The sequence below is a fragment of the Podarcis melisellensis genome (assembly GCF_964234715.1).
Source record: "Podarcis melisellensis genome assembly, chromosome: 4".
Taxonomy (NCBI): Eukaryota; Metazoa; Chordata; class Lepidosauria; order Squamata; family Lacertidae; genus Podarcis; species Podarcis melisellensis.
In genome coordinates, this window is record NC_138531.1 from 87,438,743 (window position 1) to 87,460,858 (window position 22,116).

The 22,116-nt window shown below is 47.3% G+C and overlaps 1 protein-coding gene across 1 annotated transcript in view; it reads left to right on the plus strand.

Moving 5' to 3' along the window:
• Nucleotides 1–22,116, plus strand: part of MAML2 (mastermind like transcriptional coactivator 2) — a 141,007-nt gene that overhangs the window by 91,560 nt on the left and 27,331 nt on the right. Inside the window, exon 2 of the mRNA XM_081909604.1 lies at nt 6,140–7,600. Within this exon, the coding sequence (XP_081765730.1) occupies nt 6,140–7,600 (1,461 nt within the window). The remainder of the gene's footprint in view (nt 1–6,139; nt 7,601–22,116) is intronic.

A 22,116-nucleotide genomic window follows, 5' to 3' on the forward strand; every position in this document is an offset into this window, starting at 1 on the left:
ACTAGACATTGACCGAATCCAGAAAGTGACCAGAGGTGGAGAGTTGGTGGTGGTAATACCAACATTTTAAATGATTGTTGAGCCTTCTCACATTCCACATAAAGTAACGGTAAAGGACCCCTGGATGGTTAAGTCCAGTCAAAGGCGACTATGGGATTGAGGCACTCATCTCGCTTTCAGGCCAAGGGAGCCGGCGTTTGTCCACAGACAAACGGGTCATGTGACCAGCATGACTCAACTGCTTCTGGCACAACGGGACACCGTGACAGAAACCAGAGCGCATAGAAATGCCGTTTACCTTCCCACTGCAGTGGTACCTATTTATCTACTTGCACTGGCATACTTTCAAACTGCTAGGTTGGCAGAGCAACAGGAACTCACCCCGTCGCACGGATTCGAACCACTGACCTTATGAGCTCAAAGTGGCACACATAGTTCTCCCCCTCTTCATTTAATCCCCAACACGAACGCTGTGGGGAGAGAGAGACAGCGAGTGCTCACCCAGCTAGTGGGGATTCACACCCTGGTCTTCTGGGTTCTAGTCCAACACTTGAACCACTATACCACAGGTTCTCATCTATTGAAAACCTCAGGCTGCACCTCCAGACCAAAACAAAGACTTCAGGATTTTGTTTTTCACTTCAAAGCAAACCGCTTGGCTTTTGCTTTTTAAAGAGAGCTCAAAAGAGACGCACAATTGCATTTTTGTTAGTGTTGTTGCTGTTCTCTACAGCATTGCCCCACGAAGAGAAAATCTGCAAACTGGAAAGAAATAGCATCTTTTTCTTTTCACACTGACGCTGTATTTATTTATTATTTTAACAATGTCCTTCTACCATTTTCCCGCTGCCTTACAAGATTGTGGTTTTTGGTCTGCCAGATTACATTACTAATTCCCCTAAGAACATGGGGGAAGAGACTAGCCATATACCACTAATCCAGATTGCCTCTCGTCCGCCGCTGCTAAGTCCTTAAAGGGCTGCCTTTGCCCTCCTCTTTCGTCAGTTGACAACCAATTCCGTCATCAATTTATATAGATACGTGAGATATACACTCTGCAATGCAAAGAGTGGTGACCTGAAGCTCTTTTTTTCCTCCAAAATCTTGACAGGTGGGGGTGGTAGAAAGCACACATCCCCTACCCCCCACCCCACCCCACCCTACCCCTAAACCCATCAAACAACATATTTCAGGAGGAAGCTTCTGAGTAGCACTTGCAGAACAGGGGCTTGACACCACAAATGTTCATTTTTCTTTTCTTTTGCAGCCACTGCATGTGGCAAGAAACTCTTACGCACACACACACACACACACACACCACGATGTGCTTTTCCCCTTTCCACAACCATGGGGTGTTTTGGAGAGCGAAATTGTTGGGAAGGGTTAAGTATGCATCCACCCACCTGCCCTGCACTTGCTTCCTTCTCCCCAAACTCCTCCTCGCATCTGAATTACCTGATGTATTTGGAAAATGCATGTCTGCTCGTGTAACCCGTAGCTTTTCCCATACACGCAGCAGTAATGCAGCCTGCTCAGGTGTTCAGTAATGCAGCCTGCCCAGGTGTTCTGTCTAGCCAGTACGTGAGCTGGTCCTAGTAGTGGCAAACAATTGCAAGGAACTGTCTCATCATCTGTTCAGGGCTGCATGAAGGGGATGGAAGGGAGGGAGGGAAACAGTACCTTTCCACCAAGCTACAGGTGAGACCCCGCTTATGCAGGGGTTGGGTTCCCAGGTACCGCATGTGTGAGTGAAGTTGCACGTATTGGGAACACCATCTAAAAAGCATGTAAACACCCTCCAAACCTCTGGAAACCCCTTTTTTTAAAAAACAGCAGCACTAACGAGGCACCTTCCAAACCTCCTTTCCCAACTCTCCACAGGCCTCGAAGGTCGGTGCAAAGGCTCCTGGGTTCGCGCCTTTTTTGCTATTTTCGCACTGTTTTTGCCCTTTTCGCTCCACTTTTGGGTTTGAATCGAATTGTTTAATTGTTTCACAACACCTTGCGGTGAGTCGGTCATGTACAAGTGGGGAGTTGCCCATATACAAGGCCAGTATGAATGAAAGCCACTGATGTCAGGGAATCCCATCTTGCGTGGACATCTAAGAAGAGGAGGAATTCTACACATCTGAGAATCAAAGCAGAATCCTGCAGTGGGGCCGGATTCTGCAGGAAGCCCAGATTACAAACAATTTAGCTGCGCCGGGTAATCCCCCTTCGTTTTAAATCTGCCACGCAGGATGTTGAAAAGGCAAAAACCCAAATGGCAGCAGCATTTTTTTTTTTAGGATTAGGAGCTTTCCTGCGCACGGCTGTGTATGTGTTAATATTTTAAGCTGACTTCTAAAACCGGTAAACAATTGCGCTGCTTCCAGTGGTGGGTGGTGCTGAGTGACCTCTTTTACATGCCTGATTATCCTGTCAACATTTATAATGCCTTTGATACTTCTCTCTCGTCGGGACGGGATCAGTTAAGCAGTCGCGTTTCGCCCGCACTCAGCTTGCCTTCCTCCTCTTCCTGGCTTTCCCATCCCCTGGTTATATAAATTGACATTAATTTCTGTAGATCTTAGCAGTGAGAGATTGTTAATTTATTCATGGTTGGAGGAGATCTGGGAAGGGAGGGGAAGGAGAGTTCTCCAGGACGAAAGAGGCGGGGGAAAGAAACATCTCGTACGGCACGGAACACCGATCGTCCGTGCCCGCTTGTTTTGCACGGAGTAATGAATGCTCCATTCCTGATTAACAATTTTGACCTATTTAAAGCTGCACTGTGTCATCGTCATCCCCGCCACCGCCCCCACCATCTTACGTTGCTTCTCGGACAATGTGAGCCACACATTACATTTTACGGGTTCATCAGCTGCCGTATTTGTCTAACCGATATCACTATCGCGTGCCAGCAACTGGAACAGAAGCCACAATGAGAGATTTCTTAGGCAGAGGTTATGGAAATGAATCTTTTGTGCCTGCCATTTAAATTTGGGGGTGTGCGCCGTGTTAATTTAATCTAATACAACAAGGGAACGCCGCTGTGGTTGCAGCGCAGGCCCATAATTGATCAAATCAAACCAACGTCCTTATTCCTTTCTTGACAGCAGGTTTTGTTTTGGACGGAAGTGTTTAAATCATATATATTAATTAACATGCTGGCAAGCTGGTTCAGTGTGCTGGCGCTACAGTGGATTCAGTACACCCGTCCCCTACACACGGGAGTGGGAGCCTTCATCTCTCCCAATGTCGTTGGACCACAGCTCCCATCATCCTTGATTATTGGCCCCACTGGCTAGGGCTGATGGGAATTAGAGTCCAACAACATCTCAAAGGCCATAGGTCCCTACACAAACACTTCTTGCAGGAGCTCCCAGACATTGATCCCCATGCTAAGGAATAACCAGGTACCCATTTAATTTTACAAAATTATCTTTCTGCTCGAGACAAAGGGAATATCTAGTTTGGAGGGGTGGGGGTCCTGCGGCCTTCCAGATGTTGGGGGGGACGACCCCCAAGTGCCATCTTCCCCAGCTAGCATAGCCAATAGTCAGGGAGGAAAGGAGCTGTAATTCTCATTAATGATAATAACCCCCATGAGACTGTTTCAGCTAAGTCACAAGTGCGGTCCATGCACCTGAAGCCATGTATGATGTTAGGTTGGGATAGGTAAAGGCAGAGCCTGAACAAAAGGGGCTTTGCACACACCACCCATCAGCTGGTCAGTGGTTTCTGCAAGACCCTTTTTGTCCAGTGCTTCCCAAGCTCTGCCCATCAGCCAAGGCCGGCACAGCCATTAGACGGGGGTGGCATAAGCCCCCAAGTTGGCGCCCCTACAGACATCCAACCTGCCCTAACGCCTCCACCAATAGCAGAGAAGGGACACTAATACAAGTGCCGATTTCAGGCGAGGTCTTGCAGAGTGTGCAATACTTTGCCCCGAATCTGTAAGCTCTCACCCTGAATGGGTGAGATCTTGCCTGAAACTGGCACGGATGCTGGCAGTGGAAGTGGCAGAATGGATGGCACTTCCCATTTCACTTCCAGCGGCGAAACCAGAGACACTGCCCCTGCTATCAGCTGATTGCCAGTTTAGGAAGCACTGTGGACAAAGCTTCCCAAACGCCAACAATCAGCTGACGGTCAGTGTTCAGGCATGATCGCTTGCACTTGTATTCTAGGAGAAAATGGAGTGTAGAAGAGTCGCAAAATTATGTCAGAGTAGAGCCTAGATCAAGGATTGGAAAGCTGTGGTACCTCCCCTAGTGAGCCACTGCCAACCAATATAGACGAAGTCAGGGCTGGTTGGACCATTGAACTAACTTAGTGCAAGGCCATTTCATATGATAAGTTGATAAAAGGCATTTGAGTGATGCAGATGAAAGATAGAAGATCACAAGGAGGGATGGAGCCAGCTCCAGGTACAAAGTGGTGTGTGCACGTGGGGGAGGGATGATATTAATCTTCATTATCACTATACTCTCTCCCAGTGCCAAACCATTGAATTGCTTTGCATACCCTAGATCAGTGTTTCCCAACCTTGGGCCTCCAGCTGTTTTTGAACTACAATTCCCATCATCCCTGACCACTGGTCTTGCTAGCTAGGGATGATGGGAGTTGTAGGCCAAAAACATCTGGAGGCCCAAGGTTGGGAAACACTGCCCTAGATAACGCAAAGAACAGCTTGGGTCTAGGAGATACAGTAGTGAAAAGAGAAGTGGCGTGATTGCAGTCCTGGGAATTGCGGTCGATTTAGGCATTTATTTTCACTTAACTCCAAGAGCTCCTGGGATTTTGAAGAGCTGCTGGTTTATTTATTTTTAAAGTAAATTAATGAAATAAAGACTGAGAAGAGCAAAATGTGCTGCCAGGATATGGCTTTTGTTGCCTGGAGACTTCCTTGCTTCACAAGAAGAATGTGGGACTTGGAGAGTGATTTCGATTTAGCAGAAGGGAGTGCAAAGATAACCGAGAAAAGAAGCAAATGTAGTTTACCGGGTTTACTGGAAAGAAAGCATGCAGTGGAAGGAATCAACAAAGCCTGTGAATTACCTCATTCTCCTTACGGTTCGAATTTTACCAAGTTAGGTAACCAAGAGTCTCTGATCACCGATATCACCACACTGTTATCTTTGGTTGTATTTCAGGTGCACCTGAAATCCATTACAGCAAGTCTGGGCAACCTGGGGCCCTCCAGATATTGTTGGAGTCCAACTCCCATCAGCCCCAGCCAGCACAATCCATGGTCAGGGATGATACAAGTTGTAGTCCAGCAAATCTGTAGGTTCTCCAGTTCCCCTTCCCTGAATTATAGGTAGATTTTGTTCAGAGCTGGACCTACAGACTGAAGGTGACTTAAAAATCTAGCTCAGCTGTGGTCTTACCTATTTACTCCTGAAGAAGTCTTATAATTCACATCACACTGGAAAGTTGACAGAAATGAGAGTCACTTTCACAACGTTTTAAGCAGAAGAAATAAATATAGGTTTGGCAATGCTGAAGTGGTATAAAATGGTACGATCTAGTCACAGTCAGGCACTCCTGGGTTTCAATGAGCAGGACTAGGAAGCCTGCAGACTTCCTATCGTTGCTAGACTCCCAGCTCCCATAGTCCTGGCCAGAATGGTCAGGGATGATGGGAGTTGTAGTCCGGTGGCATTGTGGAATGCTCATGAACATCTTAACTGATCAGGAGTTGAACTGTCGAACATAAAAGGGACAGAAGGGGTTGCGAGCTGTTGGTGGGAAGAAGCATGGAATTCGTGATCAGCTGGTAGGGTGAATATATGGCTTAGGAGATGCATTTGCATGGGCTTGAGGGTGCATAACAAACCAGGTATTGGTTTGAGACCTGGCTGCATGGGCCTCCACTGGATTTCCAGACATGTGAGATAAACAGTGCAATATAAGATCCTTACAGGTGCCTTGATGGTTTGCGAGCAGTCAGTAAGACCGCAGACAAGATAATATTTCACTGTTGGGTGTTCCTAACACAAGATACTGCTGCAATGTCCAAAGTGGGCAGACATTCATGAATTAAACTTTGCCACTGATGTTGTAAGCACCATGTTAGAAGCCAACACGTTGGTTTCATTAATTATAGTGATGTTTTTGAATGCCTAATAAAGAGTCTCCTTGTTCCTTCCAGCTCCAAGGTTCCTTGAAGAGAAAACTGGTGGTGAATCTGTCGCCGGCCATTAACAAGAGGTCCAATGGCATTGCCGACTGCACCTTCCTTGATATCAAGAGGATCCGAGTGGGCGATAATAACCTTTCTGTGGGGCAAGGTGGACACTGTGGCAACAATTGCCCCAACCAGCCGGTGTTGGGAACCTTGACGGCTGAACAAGGCGCTCAGAGGAAAGTCAGCAGCCCAACCAGCAACACCCACTCCAACGCAAACGGGATGTTCAACATGACTCTAAAGGAGGTCAAGAAAGAGCCCGGTGAAACCAGCTCTTGCAGTAAGCACCTGGATGGGCAGGGCTCCCAGGGCAATCCTTTCCCCATGCGATACGGAGAAGACGCAGGGGAACAGTTGATGGACCCGGAACTTCAGGAGCTGTTCAATGAGCTGACAAATATTTCAGTGCCACCCATGAGTGACCTTGAGCTGGAAAACATGATCAATGCCACCATCAATAAAGACGAGCCCTTTAGCATCGACCTCGGGCAGCAGGTCCAGAGAGCGCCCTCGGCCAGGTCTTCCTCCTTGCAGATGGACAAGATGGTGATCAAGCAAGAGTACTCGCCAGGTCTGAACCAGGCTTCCGTGGGGTCTCCCCAGATGAGGCCTTCTTCCACGGGTCCAGCTTACACGATGTCCGGGGCTACTATGTCCGCCTCATCGCCGATTCCTTCAGCACCTCAGACTCAGACTCCTCCATCTCAAGGGTCTTCAGTTCCCAACCGGCCCTTGGCCAGCTGGCAGGAGGTCTCCCACGCCCAGCAGTTGAAGCAGATCGCGGCCAACCGACAGCAACATGCCCTTATTCAGCAGTGCCAGCAAAGCCAGCCGCCGTCCCCCTGGCCCGCTTTGACGTCTGCCGAGCCTTCTCCCGGGTCCTTCGTCCAGGAGAAGATCTCCAGCCCTCCTTTCCACCAGCAGCAGTTCAGCCCTCAAAGCTCCGGAATGCCTGGGAATGGGAACCAGCCGAAAGGGATAAATAACTACCTTTACCGGCCAAGCTCCATGCCCCAGGGCAATCCCATGAACATGATGATGCAGCGAAAGCCTCAGGACCTCAACAGGGGTTATATAAGCAGCGGCCAGATGTCTCTGGAGGAGCCTCAGAACAACATCAAGCCTTTGTTTCATTTCAACTCGGAGCAAGCCAGCCAGCAGATGCCTTCCGTTTTGGGTTCCCAAAACAAGCCTTCCATTCTGCACTATGCACAGCAGCAGCAGCAGCAGCAACCTAACTCTGCCGCGGTGCAACAACAGAACCAGCAGCAGCAGACACGGCCACCTCAGCCTCTCCCAAGCCAGCCTCTGCAGAGGCCACCAAACATACCCTTAGCTTTGCAGCAGAAGATCCTGCTGCAGAAAATGCTGCAAGGCCAGCCGGTTTCGGGCCTTCAGTATCCTCTCCCGCCTCAGCACCAGCTGGTAAGCTTGCTTCTTTCAACAGGATAGTTCAGTGATTTGTGGAAATTAGTAGGGTTGGGAGGGGAAGGGCTTTCTACAATCTGAGATGCAGGGGCCTTTTAGCAGGCCGCTTGGTTCAGGATAGGGGGCCCTATGGAAGTTGTCAACCTACAGTTCCCATAAGCCCCAGCAAACATGGCCACTGAACAGGGGTGATGGGAGTTGGAGTTTGGCAACATCTGGAGGGCCAGAGGGTCCCCACACTGGATGTAGCCTAACCTCTCCCTTCCTGCTCGACGCAGGAAACCCAGAGTTAAGAGTGACACCCAACAGAGGGCCTTTAAGCCATTTGCTTGAAGATCTTCAGCAAGGGAAAGCACACTGCCCTTCAAGGTACAGTGGTACCTCAGGTTACAAACACTTCAGGTTACAGACTCCGCTAACCTGGAAGTAGTACCTCAGGTTAAGAACTTTACCTCAGGATGAGAACAGAAATTGCATGGTGGTGGCACAGCAGCAGCGGGAAGCCCCATTAGCTAAAGTGGTACCTCAGGTTAAGAACGGTTTCAGGTTAAGAACGGACCTCCGGAACGAATTAAGTTCATAACCAGAGGTACCACTGTAATCGGTTCCGCTGTTGGACCGCTCTGACCAGCAAGATATTTCTCCTACCATTCAACAGAAAGCACCCACGTTGCGTTGCCATCTGAATTGTATTGCTCCCAGTGTGTGTGTAATCCAGATGGTGGCGCCAATGAGTACAGGTGTTTTGCTCAGTCGGGGCCATTCCCTAAGGCTTCATCACCACTCAAATGAGTCACACATCAGCTGCAGAGATGGGGGCAGCTGCACCAGTGGTGCCCTGCTGGGACCAAAGGACCCTAGAATTTGCCTGAGGATCCTGTGTCCTGGCGCCAGGCCTGCACTGAGATATTGCTGGGAGATTGAATGCATCTGTATCAGACAAAATTAGGAGAAATTGCTGGTGGCTCCCAGGACATTTCCGAGCACAATTCAAAGTGTTGGTGCTGACCTTTAAAGCCCTAAATGGCCTCGACCCAGTATACCTGAAGGAGTGTCTCCACCCCCATCGTTCAGCCCGGACACTGAGGTCCAGTGCCAAGGGCCTTCTGGCAGTTCCCTCCCTGTGAGAAGTGAGGTTACAGGGAACCAAGCAGAGGGCCTTCTCGGTAGTGGCACCCACCCTGTGGAACGCCCTCCCATCAGATGTCAAAGAAATAAACAACTACCTGACTTTTAGAAGACATCTGAAGGCAGCCCTGTTTAGGGAAGTTTTTAATGTCAGATGTTTTATTATGTTTTTAATACTCTGCTGGGAGCTGACCAGAGTGGCTGGGGAAACCCAGCCAGTTGGGCGGGCTTTAATTATATTATTATTATTATTATTATTATTATTATTATTATTATTATTATTATATGACTTTTTTTAAAAAACCAGCCTCAAACTTACATGGAGAAATCAACAAAGGGTTGAAAAAATGAGATACTGAGAGAAACCAAGGTGGGCAGATTCACCACTCAGTGGTTGAGCATCTGTTTTGCGTGCAAAAGGTCCCAGATTCAAACTCTGACATCTGTAGGGCTGGAAATGTCACGTGTTTGACACTGCCAGTCAGTGTTGACAGCTTTAAGTTGACAAACATAAGAACATAGGAGTCCAGATGGAACTGACCAAGGGCCTATCTAGTCCAGTACTTTATTTCCCACAGTGGCCGATCAGATGCCTGTGGGTTTGTGTCAGGTTTTGGGGGGGTTTTTTTGCTTGAGCGCAGAATTTTCAGACATGTAAACAGAGAGGTGTCTCCTGGCTGCTGATGCCTCAATGGCTTTTAACTGTGCATTCAGAAATGTTCCTCTGTGCTCTGAGGGTGATGTTGCATTTGGTGGGATGTGCGAAATGTCTGCACAAACTCAGTCTAACATCTTCCTGTCAATCTCAGCTTTCTGACAGGGTTGTAATGTATTTATATTTATATCAGTCAATAACCGGTAGAGAAGGTAGGAAGAAAATAGAGCACATAAATCACTCAGGAGTTCCCACTCAGTCACAATAACAAACCATTGTCTGACATTATATGAATAAGCCTCAGGTTTATATGCTGCTGCTCCTTCCTCCCTCCCTTGTTCTCATATGTTCATGGTTTGTATCAAACCACAGTTTCCTGTTTAATCCGAAAAGAGGAAACTGTGGTTTGTACAAACCATATTTTACTAACAAACTAGGAGACCAAACCACAGTCTAATCTTGGTTCATTTCCTGGTTTGTTAACTGTCTTTTGTACAAACCACAGTTTCCTGTATTCAGGAAATTGCAGTTTGCCACAAACCATGAAAAGATGTTTTAAATCTCCACCCCCTCAATTGTAAAGGAGGATGGCATGCAGGTTCAATGCTCGTCTTTGCTTGTGCAGCAAATACATAACCATGGGTTGCCATTACGTCTGAGCCCAGTCAGTATCCGTTCAGCAGAAGGAGGTTGTTCGTGACAAACTTGTTCGCTAACAGGCATCTGAAACGTTGTGGCAGAAGATTATTTCTCAGCCACCAGTGCTTACTAAGCAGAGTGCTTTCTTAATAAGCATTGCTACAGAGGCTGAATTGAGGCCACCGTTATTTAAAAAGCAGGGAAACGTAAGCAGACAGGTCTCGAAAAACAGTTGTAGCTCTCCTGTCAAAGAAGGGTGCTGCAGTTGGAACTCTTCCTAAATGTGTGCATTGTTTTTATCCACAGCTGATGACCCTCTGTAATTTTCTGGCTCTAAAGTCTCGAAAAAGCACTTTGAGACATGTCTTTATCAAGCTAAAGCTTGCTAAGTGACAGCACAAGGCTTATTTCTCTGCCTGTCACTGGCGCTTTGTCTCAGGCCACGGGTGGGGGAGGAAAGGATTTTCTAACTTCATGGCTTCTGCCTTTAGGGACTGAGCATACGATTCAAAGAGAACCGCTTGGTTTTTCAAGAAATAGGGAAATGAACGCAGTAGTTTGTGCCACCGTGCAGGATTCCCCCACCCCCCTACTTCATCTGTGTTGCTTTGCAGGAGAGACTTCCCACATGTTTGTTCTTCCTTTCTCAAATTTCTACATTCTCTGTGATCTTCCACATTCCCCTTGAATATCAATTTAGGTGAGATTTGGTAGCGTTGTACGTGCATGAGTGTGCAACTGTGTGTACGCACACATTCATGCATGCACATGAAATTTCAGTCATCTTATCCCTGCTCCCCTTTCCAAAGTGACTGAAGTCGGGGGGGGGGTAGGGGAGAGAGATTAAGACCACATATTAAAAAAAAATGTGTGTGGTATCTTACAATAACATACAAATCTCGTGTTCAAGCACCTTTGGAAACTTGCTTGAGAACGATCTTGACCTCTGAGACAAACAAACGCACCCCTACCCTATGCTATTGACTGGGCTTCTCTGATGTCGCAGTGAGCTATGGGAGAGTGACCCACAACCCATTGGCCTTATCAAATGTTTATTATGGGAAGGAAGCAGTGTAGCGGTGATCCTTTAAAAATATGCATTGCGAAAAGTGCAGTTGCATGCGTAGAATTCCTCGCAGAGAGGGAGACTTACACATGTGCAGAACAATTGGTTTTTAGTGCAGGTCAGTTGTACAGTCATACCTCGGGATGAATACGCTTCAGTTTAAATATTTTCGGGTTGCGCTCCGCGGCGACCCGGAAGTAACGGAGCACGTTACATCCGGGTTTCGCCCCTTGCGCATGCGCAGACACTCAAAATGACGTCATGTGAGGAAGTGGCGAAACACGACGTGCAGTCATGTCTTATGTTCGCTTCAGGATGCGAACGGGGTTCTGGAACGGATCCCATTCGCATCCAGAGGTACCACCTTGGGTTAAGTACTTAATTCGTTCCGGAGGTCCGTTCTTAATCTGAAACTGTTCTTAACCTGAAGCACCACTTTAGCTAATGGGGCCTCCTGCTGCCGCCGCACCGCCGAAAGCCGATTTCTGTTCTCATCCTGAAGCAAAGTTCTTAACCTGAGGTAATATTTCTGGGTTAGCGGGGTCTATAACCTTAAACGTATGTAACCTGAAGCGTATGTAACCTGAGGTACCACTGTACTGCTGTCAACTTCGATCCAGAGCGCATGTTTTTCCTGCAGAACATCCAGGCCTCTGTGTTCTATAAACCAAAGGTATCATCAGTTGTGGTATCTTTTAAGAACCTGTCACCCTCAGAATGTTTTTGGATTACAGCTCCCTTCACTGGCGATGCTGGCTGTTAGGTGTTGTTCAACGACATCTGTATCCCCCACCCAGATCTCAGGAAGGGATATGCTCAATCTGAATTAAAACAGCCATAGTTAAAACATCGCATGATTCAGTTTTGTAGAATGGTTGTTTTTCTCTACGCTGCGTGACGCATTAACCATATTGGCAAGTGCAGAAACAAAACAGAACACAGCTTTGGAGAGGAACCCTATTATTAGCGTCACCTGTGAACACACCCAGATGGTTCTCTCCCCTCCCCAAAGGAGCTCAAAACAAGTTAGAAGCTATTAGTGACCCATTAACCAATGGATTTGCACATTAATAGTTCATTAAAGTCATATGTGAAAGGGAGGCAGGGAATTAGGGAGGCTGGAATGTTTGCTCTGAGGACCCATAGATTCCAGGGAGGGCAGCAGTCCTCAGCGCTTGCAGTGCTTTGATCAAAAGAAGACTGAAGCTAATGAGTGTCCATTGGGGCGGAGACCTCTCTTTAAAGGAAAACCAAACAAACCATGGCCAGGTCTGTATTCGTCTCCCAATTAGTGAACCCACCGGCAATGCAGTGGACTGAGCCTGAACAATAAGAACATGGCCCTTCTGTTCTGGGCAAAAGTGAAATTAAGCATACGGGTTCGAACACATGGCAGGTTTCTTCACACATGGCTTCTCCGGGATGATGCTCAGAGGAACGCAGGAAGGTGATTTATGCTGAGTCGGCCCCATCGGTCCATCTAGTTCAGTGTTTCTCGACACTGGCTGGCAGCAGCTCCCCAAGGTTTCAGACAGAGAGCCAGTGTGGTGTAGTGGTTAAGAGCGGTGGACTCGTAATCTGGGGAACCGGGTTCGCGTCTCCGCTCCTCCACATGCAGCTGCTGGGTGACCTTGGGCCAGTCACACTTCTCTGAAGTCTCTCAGCCCCACTCACCTCACAGAGTGTTTGTTGTGGGGGAGGAAGGGAAAGGAGAATGTTAGCCGCTTTGAGACTCCTTCGGGTAGTGATAAAGCGGGATATCAAATCCAAACTCCTCTTCTTCTTCTGGTCAATAGAGGGTAGATTCAGATCCAGTGACAGGCAGATCTGACCAATTGTAAGTCACAAGAGAGGCACCCAGGGGCTGCCTGGCTGAGCGCAGCCTGAGCCTAGCAGGGCATCTGCCTAAATGGACCAGCCTCTGTTGCTTGGAACCTTCTGCATACAAAGCAAATGTTCTGCCCCTGAGCTACGGGCCTCCCCCATGCAGGTGGGTCAACAATCCTGGCCTCTTTAGGGTAAGCAGTGCCCTTCCATTGAGCAGAATTTTGGCCTTGCTGCTGAAATCTGAAAGAGCAAAGTCTGCCCTTGGCTAAAGCGCCATTGGCCTGACCTAGCAGGATCTGCTTAGGGTCCTTAGAACTGAATTTAAGATGGGGGGGAGTGGAACGAGAAACCGAGAGAGGCCAAAATTGACATATTCGCCAGTTCTCTGGTTCACAAGGACGTCTCTCTACTACAGCAGAGCTGCCCCTGGAATCAAAATGCTAGTTGTGCAAAAAAGGGCTTCGGAAGGCATGTCCGCGTTGCAGCCTCAAGACCTGCAGGCCCACTTTTAAGGCCTCTGTCTTCTGCCACATCAGAGTAAATGGGTCATGTTGCTCATGGAAATTATGCTGTGTGCATTGAAGCGGGTTTGTGTGTGAGAGAGAGAGTGGGCCACAGAGAGGGGAGGGCAAGCTCAGAATCATTTACTGCATCAAGAACAGGAGCACTAAAGAAACCATATATATCCATCAATCACTTTCTTTGTTGAGACTTCCTGAGAGATTGATGAATAGGCCCTCTGTGTGGAAATAGCAAGTCCGTAAAAGGCCCGTAAATTATAAATTTGTTCATCTCAAATACCGCATGAGCGAAAGGGACTACGAACTATTGACGCTGGAGGACAGCGAGAGCTGGTGATGAAGCCACAGGAGTCTGGAGTCAATGTCACCTAAGGGTGTTCAAGAGGAGCATTTATTTTATATATAGATATTATACTGTCCTTAAAGGGACCTTGACGGCTTTTTACAAAAAAAATTAAAACAACAACAACATGAAATAATAGTCCGGATAAGTCACACGTTATCCAAGTAACCTTCCCAAATTGAAATCAAAATATTTATTTTAATGACATTTATATACCATACCCTCCAATATTTCTCTGGTGAAAATAGGGACGTCCTCTTCCATAATAATGAGAATAATTTTATTGTTTATACTCCACCCATCTGACTGGGTTACCCCAGCCACTTTGGGCAGCTTCCAACATATTAAAAACATAATTAAACATTAAAAAACTTCCCTGTACAGGGCTGACTTCAGGTGTCTTTTAAAGGTTGTATAGTTACTTATCTCCTTGGCTCGTGGGTCGCATAACTCCACACCCTTTCAACATTTCTCCAGTGAAAATAGGTATATCCTAAGGGAAAGTGGGACATTCTGGGATCAATTCAGAAACTGGCCCAGCTTATGTAAATCCGGGACTGTCTGTGGAAAATAGGGACACTAGGAGAGTCTGATAATACCTCTTGATTGTAGTAAAACATCTAGTGGTTTGCGAGAAATAATAACCATTAAAACAATGTGAAACTAACATCAAATTGTAAGCGGAGCTGAAACATCCAGGTGTTAAAGGCCCATTTACAAATAGACAGGAAGGGAGCCAAGTGTACCTTCCCTTGAAAGCACAGTTTGTAAGTATGAGGCCAGCACAGAAAAGACCCTGTTTGTTGTGCCCTAACGGCTAAGGGAGCTGGGCATGTTTAGCCTGGAGAAGAGGAGGTTAAGGGGTGATATGATAGCCATGTTCAAATATATAAAAGGATGTCACATAGAGGAGGGAGAAAGGTTGTTTTCTGCTGCTCCAGAGAAGCGGACATGGAGCAATGGTTCCAAACTACAAGAAAGAAGATTCCACCTAAACATTAGGAAGAACTTCCTGACAGTAAGAGCTGTTCGACAGTGGAATTTGCTGCCAAGGAGTGTGGTGGAGTCTCCTTCTTTGGAGGTCTTTAAGCAGAAGCTTGACAACCATATGTCAGAAGTGCTCTGATGGTGTTTCCTGCTTGGCAGGGAGTTGGACTGGATGGCCCTTTTGGTCTCTTCCAACTCTATGATTCCATGATTCTATGACTAGTGAGTAGGACTACTGTGGCCAGTCTTCAGGCTCAGGCAAGTTGAAGCAGGTGATCCTTCAAACAGCATGGTCCCAATCTGTTTACCTCTTGAAAGATAATCACCACCACCATAAATTGGACCTATCAGCACACCTAGTACAGAATCAATGCTGTATTCTCAGATCACCCAGCCGCCACAAGCAACCTAGAAGATGTATTCTGCGCCAGGTGAAGTTTGTTTGCTTGTTTAGATTCTGGCCTGCCCTTCACCCCAAAGTCCCAGGGTGGCTTACAACAATGAAGTACGCAATCATAAAAAAATAAAGCGGATATACCCATAAAACATGTGTAAAAGGCAATTGAAAACGATTCCATAGATTTAAAACAATGCAAACTTTATTTAAAAACAAACATAGGTACGCAGGCAATTAAATGTAGTTTCAATCCAGATAAATTGGGGGGATAAGGATCTCCACTTATTTTATTAAATTTATTTAATAAATTAAATTTATTGAAAAGGCTTGAAAGAAGAAGGTCTTCTGTAGCCTCCAAGCTATCTTCAAAGGCAGCCCCGGAAACAACGCATTTCAGTAGTCTAGCCTGGCTGTAACCAGGTCATGAGGGCCTATGGCAAGGTTCGCTTTCTCCAAATGAGGACACAGCTGGCGATTCAGCTGAAGGTACCATCCCTTGAGAGAGCTCCACTGTGCTGTAAATGACGTTCCAGGTGAATTCCTTTAAAATAAACAAACAAACAAACAAACAAGCAAAACCTGTAGCTCTCAGGGTGCAGTTGGACTCCAGCTCCCATCATCCCTTGCCATTGGCCAGGCTGGAGTAGAATTAGATTTCACATGGTCTGGGCATCATGCAATCTGCAGTCACTCTCAGCCCACCCATCCTCTGCATCAACCTTTCTCAGCCTTGGGCCCCCAGACATTGGACTACGACTCCCATCATCCTTAGCTAGCAAGTCCAGTGGCTAGGGGTGATGGGATTTGTAGTCACAACATCTGGGGACCCAAAGACTGCTCCGGGGGAAAGGGGGAAACACCGGGGCAGAAATTTTAGCTGCCCCGGGATCACTGGGGAGTACAGACTTCAACTTGTTCTCCCAAGATATCTGTTCAAGCGTTGAGGGACTTACGGTATTCCCCAGGAGTTCACTCCCCGTTGATGCAGTTGGGGAGGGAGGTTTATAGTGTGAGGGGTCGGGGGGAAAGAATAGGGGAGACAGACAAGGAAGGAAAGGTTGTGTGTCAGAGAGAGAGAGAGCAGGAAAAGTCGTGATCTCTGGGTGTGAATCAGAGGGTGTGGGGGAAGTTGTATGTCTGTGTGGATGAGGGAGGGGTGCTGCCTCTGGCGCTGCCCACTTCCAGGGCAGCCTGCCCCCCTCCCCTCACTGCTTTGTGTAGCCTTTGTGCTCATTCTTGCCTTAAATGTTTATTTGACTTAAATAAAGGGACGCTGCAAAACTGCGACAAAGGGAGTGCCCATCTGAGCAGTTTTATGAGGCCCGAGAAGCAGAAAAGGGGGTGGGGGTCCCTCGTAAGCAGAGCCCCTCAGAGAGAATGAAGATCAGCCCAAGCTGGTTGTGAAAATTGAAAAGGGTTTTTTTCTGAACCGACTAGTATGGGCCCCCTCTCCTGGAACCACATTTGCTTCATCCTTTATTTGGAGGGTTGTCTCACAAATGATCGAGCTGATTTGTTTTACAGTTGTTCAAATGAGAACAAAGGGCACTTTCGCCAAATATTAGGACACTACGGAGCTGTGTGGTCTTTTGAGGAAGACCTACCACAGGAGGGCTTGGGACACAGGTGGCGCTGTGGGTTAAACCACAGAGCCTAGGACTGGCCGATCAGAAGGTCGGCGGTTCGAATCCCCACGACAGGGTGAGCTCCCGTTGCTCGGTCCCTGCTCCTGCCAACCTAGCAGTTTGAAAGCACGTCAAGTGCAAGTAGATAAATAGGTACCACTCAGGAGGGAAGGGAAGGCATTTCCGTGCGCTGCTCTGGTTCGCCAGAAGCGGCTTAGTCATGCCGGCCACATGACCCGGAAGCTGTACGCCGGCTCCCTCGGCCAGTAAAGCGAGATGAGCGCCGCAACCCCAGAGTTGGCCATGACTGGACCTAATGGTCAGGGGTCCCTTTACCTTTACCTTTACCACAGGAGATGGCAGGATCTCCTTCGCTCAATGTCTGTAAGCAGAGCTTGAATGGGCTACCTGTCAGGGATGTCGTAATCATGGGTTTTCCTGAATCGTCAGGGAGCTGGGAATAGGTAACCTCCGGGATTCATGTGTCGCCCATCCCACCACACTCAGGCGAGTGGAAAATGTGAAAAGACCTTGCAAGCCCAGGTTTTTCCAGTGCAGCACAATGTAGCTGAAGGCAGCTTTAATGCTTTCTTGTCATTGATTTACTTTTCAGCAAAATGGGGTGGGGGGGTGGGCCGCCATGGACATTCCTTTGCTCTGCGCAGGGTGGTTTGCCTCCTCTCGCTGAGGAGAAACGTTTGTGAGGAAATGAGCAAGAACGTATGAGAATGTGGCCATCTAATGTCGAATGCTGCGGAGGGTGTAAAAACGGCGCTTCCTTCCATGGGAATGAGAGCCTCTGCCAAAGTGGGATGCCTGAGTCGTCCCCAGGGACTGGATCCCAACCCTGATTGGTCGAGACGACTGTGAGAAGTCCGAGCAGGCGGCTAGGAAAGATGTGGATCTGTGTCAGTATGTGAAACAGGAGGGAAGCCCCTTCTAACATCCATCAGTACGGAGAGGGAGGAGAAGAGTGTTTATATACTCAAGGCCCAGATCCAGGAGCTAGCATCTGCAAAACAAAACAAAACAACCCAGACACGTTTCCCTGTTAACCTCGCAATCTTTTTCAGCCGTTGTGGTTAAACCACAATGGTCCCGCATGGTAGGAGGTATTCTATAGGAGTTCATCCCTTTTTCTGCTTTGAAAACACCCAAAAGCAGCTTAGAAGAGGACGTGCCATTCAAAAGAACGAAGGACCCCTCAGGATAACCTGTTTGTTCAGCATTCACCCTGGTTTGCTCTTGCAAGGCTTGCCACTGGTTCCATTGTGGCTGCATTTAAAGCGCCGCAACACAGCTTTAAACACTCATGGCTTCCCCCAAAGGATTCTGGGATCCATGGAGCTACAATTCCCAGAGTCCCTCAGGAAAAGAGGGGTTGACGGTTAAAACTGCTTTGGATACTGTACTTCTGCAAGCCTCGGCATCCACACACACACATACCCCGAACATGCTGATCCCACACAAACAGTCACCCTGTTTTAGCTCCAGCCCTGTTGGCACACATCCCCAGAGTTTGGTATTAGAGGGAGTTGTTTTGAAATGGAGGGGGTCACTGACGTTCAGAAAGGATTGCCAAAGGCCTCATAGTGAGCTCATTGCTGAGGTGATACTTGACCCAGGGATTTTCTGATTCATCATCCGGTCTTTGAGCTGCTACGCTGCACTTCATTGTGATCTGTTGTTTCAGCAACCAGCTTACAGGATCGAGCTGTTAGTTCCTTGGCTGAACTACACTTCTAACGTGTTTGGGTATTTTTCTCACCTCCATGACAGCTCTAGGAGGTCTGAGTATCATTTTGAGAATGGGAAATTGCCCAAGACAGCCTAGCAAGTCCAAGGATAGACAGAGTTCTAAATCCACTTTTTTATTTTTTTAAAAAACATAATTGGTAATATCCATTACTTAATGGCTTGATCACTGATTAAAAATGGTAATTAATTGTTCCTCAGCATCCCCAAATTTCCACCACTTAAGCTCCTCTTCTCACTCTACAATTCTATGATTTTTTTAATTTAACACTCATGAAAATTCTTCTCAATTTCTAGCAAACAGCTTGTTGCGTGCAATTTTGACTAACGTACGCATTTCTGCAAGCAGTTTCTCTCAGTATAATGTAGTATCTTTGTAAGTTTTTTTCACTAATATTGTCATACATTTACACACTTTTCCCTAATATGTGCATTTTTTTAAAAAAAAAACCAACAGTGGTTGGTTGACGAACTGAATCCCAGCATTTGGATCCCATGGGGTGAGGGGGAGGCTATGTTTTGCTTCTCCTATTTTTTTTGGGGGGGGGGTGAATTTGATCGATCTGCTTTGAAAGGAAAACTGGATCAAAAATGTACCAAATCCCTGGTCTGGGGGCACCAGATTGGTATCACAGAGGAAGAGGAAGGACCATACTCTGATTGGCGGGTTTCCTCTGACAAAGGCCTTTTGTAGTTCTCCTCCAACTAAAGAATACAAAAATGAAATCTGGGGCGTTATACTTCCATAAAGCACAGACTCATAGCCATTGCACAGCTATTGTCTTTCCATTCTCTAAATGTTGCTTCAAGCCTTGAGGGAGAAAGTATCATTTTCCTTCATCAGAGAAAAAAGGCTCATTAACACGGCAGTTTTAGAAGACTTAATAGCAAAGTAAAAAAACCGATCCTTCAGATATGTATGTTTGATGTTTTGAGGTAACACTTTCACAAATCCCTCGGGAGGTGTAACCGTGGAATTTCTCTCACAGCCGAAAAGTAGAAACTCATTAACTATTTTGTGTGTGTGTGTGTGTGTGTGTGTGTGTGCGCACTTGAGATGAAAGGTATATCTGGTCATTGCTTGGTATAAACACATGTTCTGTTTCCAATGGATTATAATTATTTTATTCATGATTACATTTAGATCCCCGCTTTCCTCCAAGGAGCTCAGTATGGGGTTCATGGTTTTCTTCCTCACAGCAGCCCTGTGAGGTAGGTGAAGCTGAGAGACTGTGACTGGGCCTAGATCGCCCAGTGAACTCCTCAGTTAAGGGGAGATTTGAACCCTGATCTCCTGGGTTCACTTTTTGCACTCTGCTGTTTCCGTAGAAACTCACCGCACCTAACCACGGCCCCACACTGGGTCTCTTGTTGTCAAGGTGCAAATGGTACCCAAAACAGAAATACAGGAGAACCAGGAAAGTTGGTGTTGCCCAGACATATTCCCAGCTCATTCAGGGAGTTTTTTTCTAGCCTTCCTGTCTGGGGAGCCAGCCTGGGTTGAGAGGACCAATTGGAGACTGAAAATGCTTTTACTGCTCAAGAAGATGCTTCTAAACCATTGCTATGGCAGCTCAGAGGGCCAAGGGTAACAGTTAAAAAGGTAAAGGGACCCCTGACCATTAGGTCCAGGAGTGACCGACTCTGGGGTTGCGGCGCTCATCTTGCTTTATTGGCCGAGGGAGCCGGCATACAGCTTCCAGGTCAAGTGGCCAGCATGACTAAGCCACTTCTGGCAAACCAGAGCAGCGCACGGAAATGCCGTTTACCTTCCCGCCGGAGCGGTACCTGTTTATCTACTTGCACTTGACGTGCTTTCAAACTGCTAGGTTGCACTTTGATGTGCTTTTGAACTGCTAGCTTGGCAGGAGCAGGGACCGAGCAACGGGAGCTCACCCCATTGTGGGGATTCAAACTGCTGACCTTCTGATCGGCAAGTCCTAGGCTCTGTGTTTTAACCCACAGTGCCACCCGCATCCCAAGGGTAACAGTTCCACATGGTTAAATTTGGAGATGAGGTTTAGGATAACGCTATGTCTCGGGTTACCTCCGGGCGGCCTGTATATTGAGCAATTCTCCCACAATTCTGTAAGTGGTCTAACTGTGCCTTAATTGTATGATGAGGATGTGGGTGCTATTTATTGAGCATTCATTCCGATTAGTTTGCAGGGAGGTTAGATGAAGCAGCTAAGTGCTATTCCCGTCGTAATGAGTTTGTTGCGCGAAACCTCAGAATCGACCGTAAACGCGCAGCCTAAATTTGCCAGCATGTGATTGAATCCCACCTGAAAAATACCGGTAGTAATAAAATCTGGAAGAACCTTTGAAGACCTAATCTCCTACCTACAGGAAAGGGAAGAAGCTAAGCCCTGACTCCTCTGCAGTGTCCTCTATTTGAAGGGCTGTCCATTCCAAGTCTGCTTTAAAGATAAAACAACCCTAAGAAGAGAGAGGAGAGGAGAGGCCTTGGAATTGCCCTCAGATACACGAGTGGCGCTGTGGGTTAAACCACAGAGCCTAGGACTTGCTGATTGGCTGGTCAGCGGTTCGAATCCCTGCGACGGGGTGAGCTCCCGTTGCTCAGTCCCTGCTCCTGCCAACCTAGCAGTTCGAAAGCATGCCAGTGCAAGTAGATAAATAGGTACCGCTCCAGTGGCGTTTCCGTGCTCTGCTCTGGTTCTCCAGAAGCGGTTTAGTCATGCTGGCCACATGACCTGGAAGCTGTACGCCGGCTCCCTCGGCCTGTAAAGCGAGATGAGCGCCGCAACCCCAGAGTCGGTCACGACTGGACCTAATGGTCAGGGGTCCCTTTACCTTTACCTTTACTTAGCACCTGGAAAGCAGAATGGGCCTGCTCAGACCAGCTCTCAGTGATGAGAGGCCCTGCATTGCTATTTATATGACTGCAGTTACAAACAAAAAATGCTTCTCTGCCTATAAATCAGCAAATGCAAATTCTATGCAGAACTGTGACCTCTTTCGTTGCCTTTTTGTGGGGATAAGTGGTCACTCTAAGAATTAACAGCTGCTCTTGGTTAAATTTAGGCATGAGGTTGCCGGCAGTAATGACGTGTGTATATCCTGGAAGCAGCAATGAGTCGCAATTCCTGTATTTGCCAAAAAAATTAATATCAGAAATGAGACTTGGGTGCCTCTAATGCTGGGAGACGCCTGCACTCCACCCAAGTAGTAGACCTATTTATTTCAAGAGTTGCCAATGCCACCATCGTAATGGGAACCAGGGCTGACTCAGAATTTTTTCAGCTGCTTTCTAGAGCGAAAGGTGCACGCTTCCCTACGTCTTGTTTGCCAGATTTCCCAGTGCTACGCATGGAACAAGTGGCTCTGCTGGAGCGATAATAATATTTTTCTGTGGTTCCAGATGCTGATGGAGGGCGTGGGTTCCCAACCTCTTGCCTACTACAGAGGCAATCAAACGTGGCCCATCCATACTGAACTTCACCTTGAGAAATGTCTTTAGCTATAAATCATTCCGACTCAGAATATCACTTACTCATTCGTGAGCAACACTACTTCTTGTAAACCTGAATCACTGGTTTGCCTGGCAAT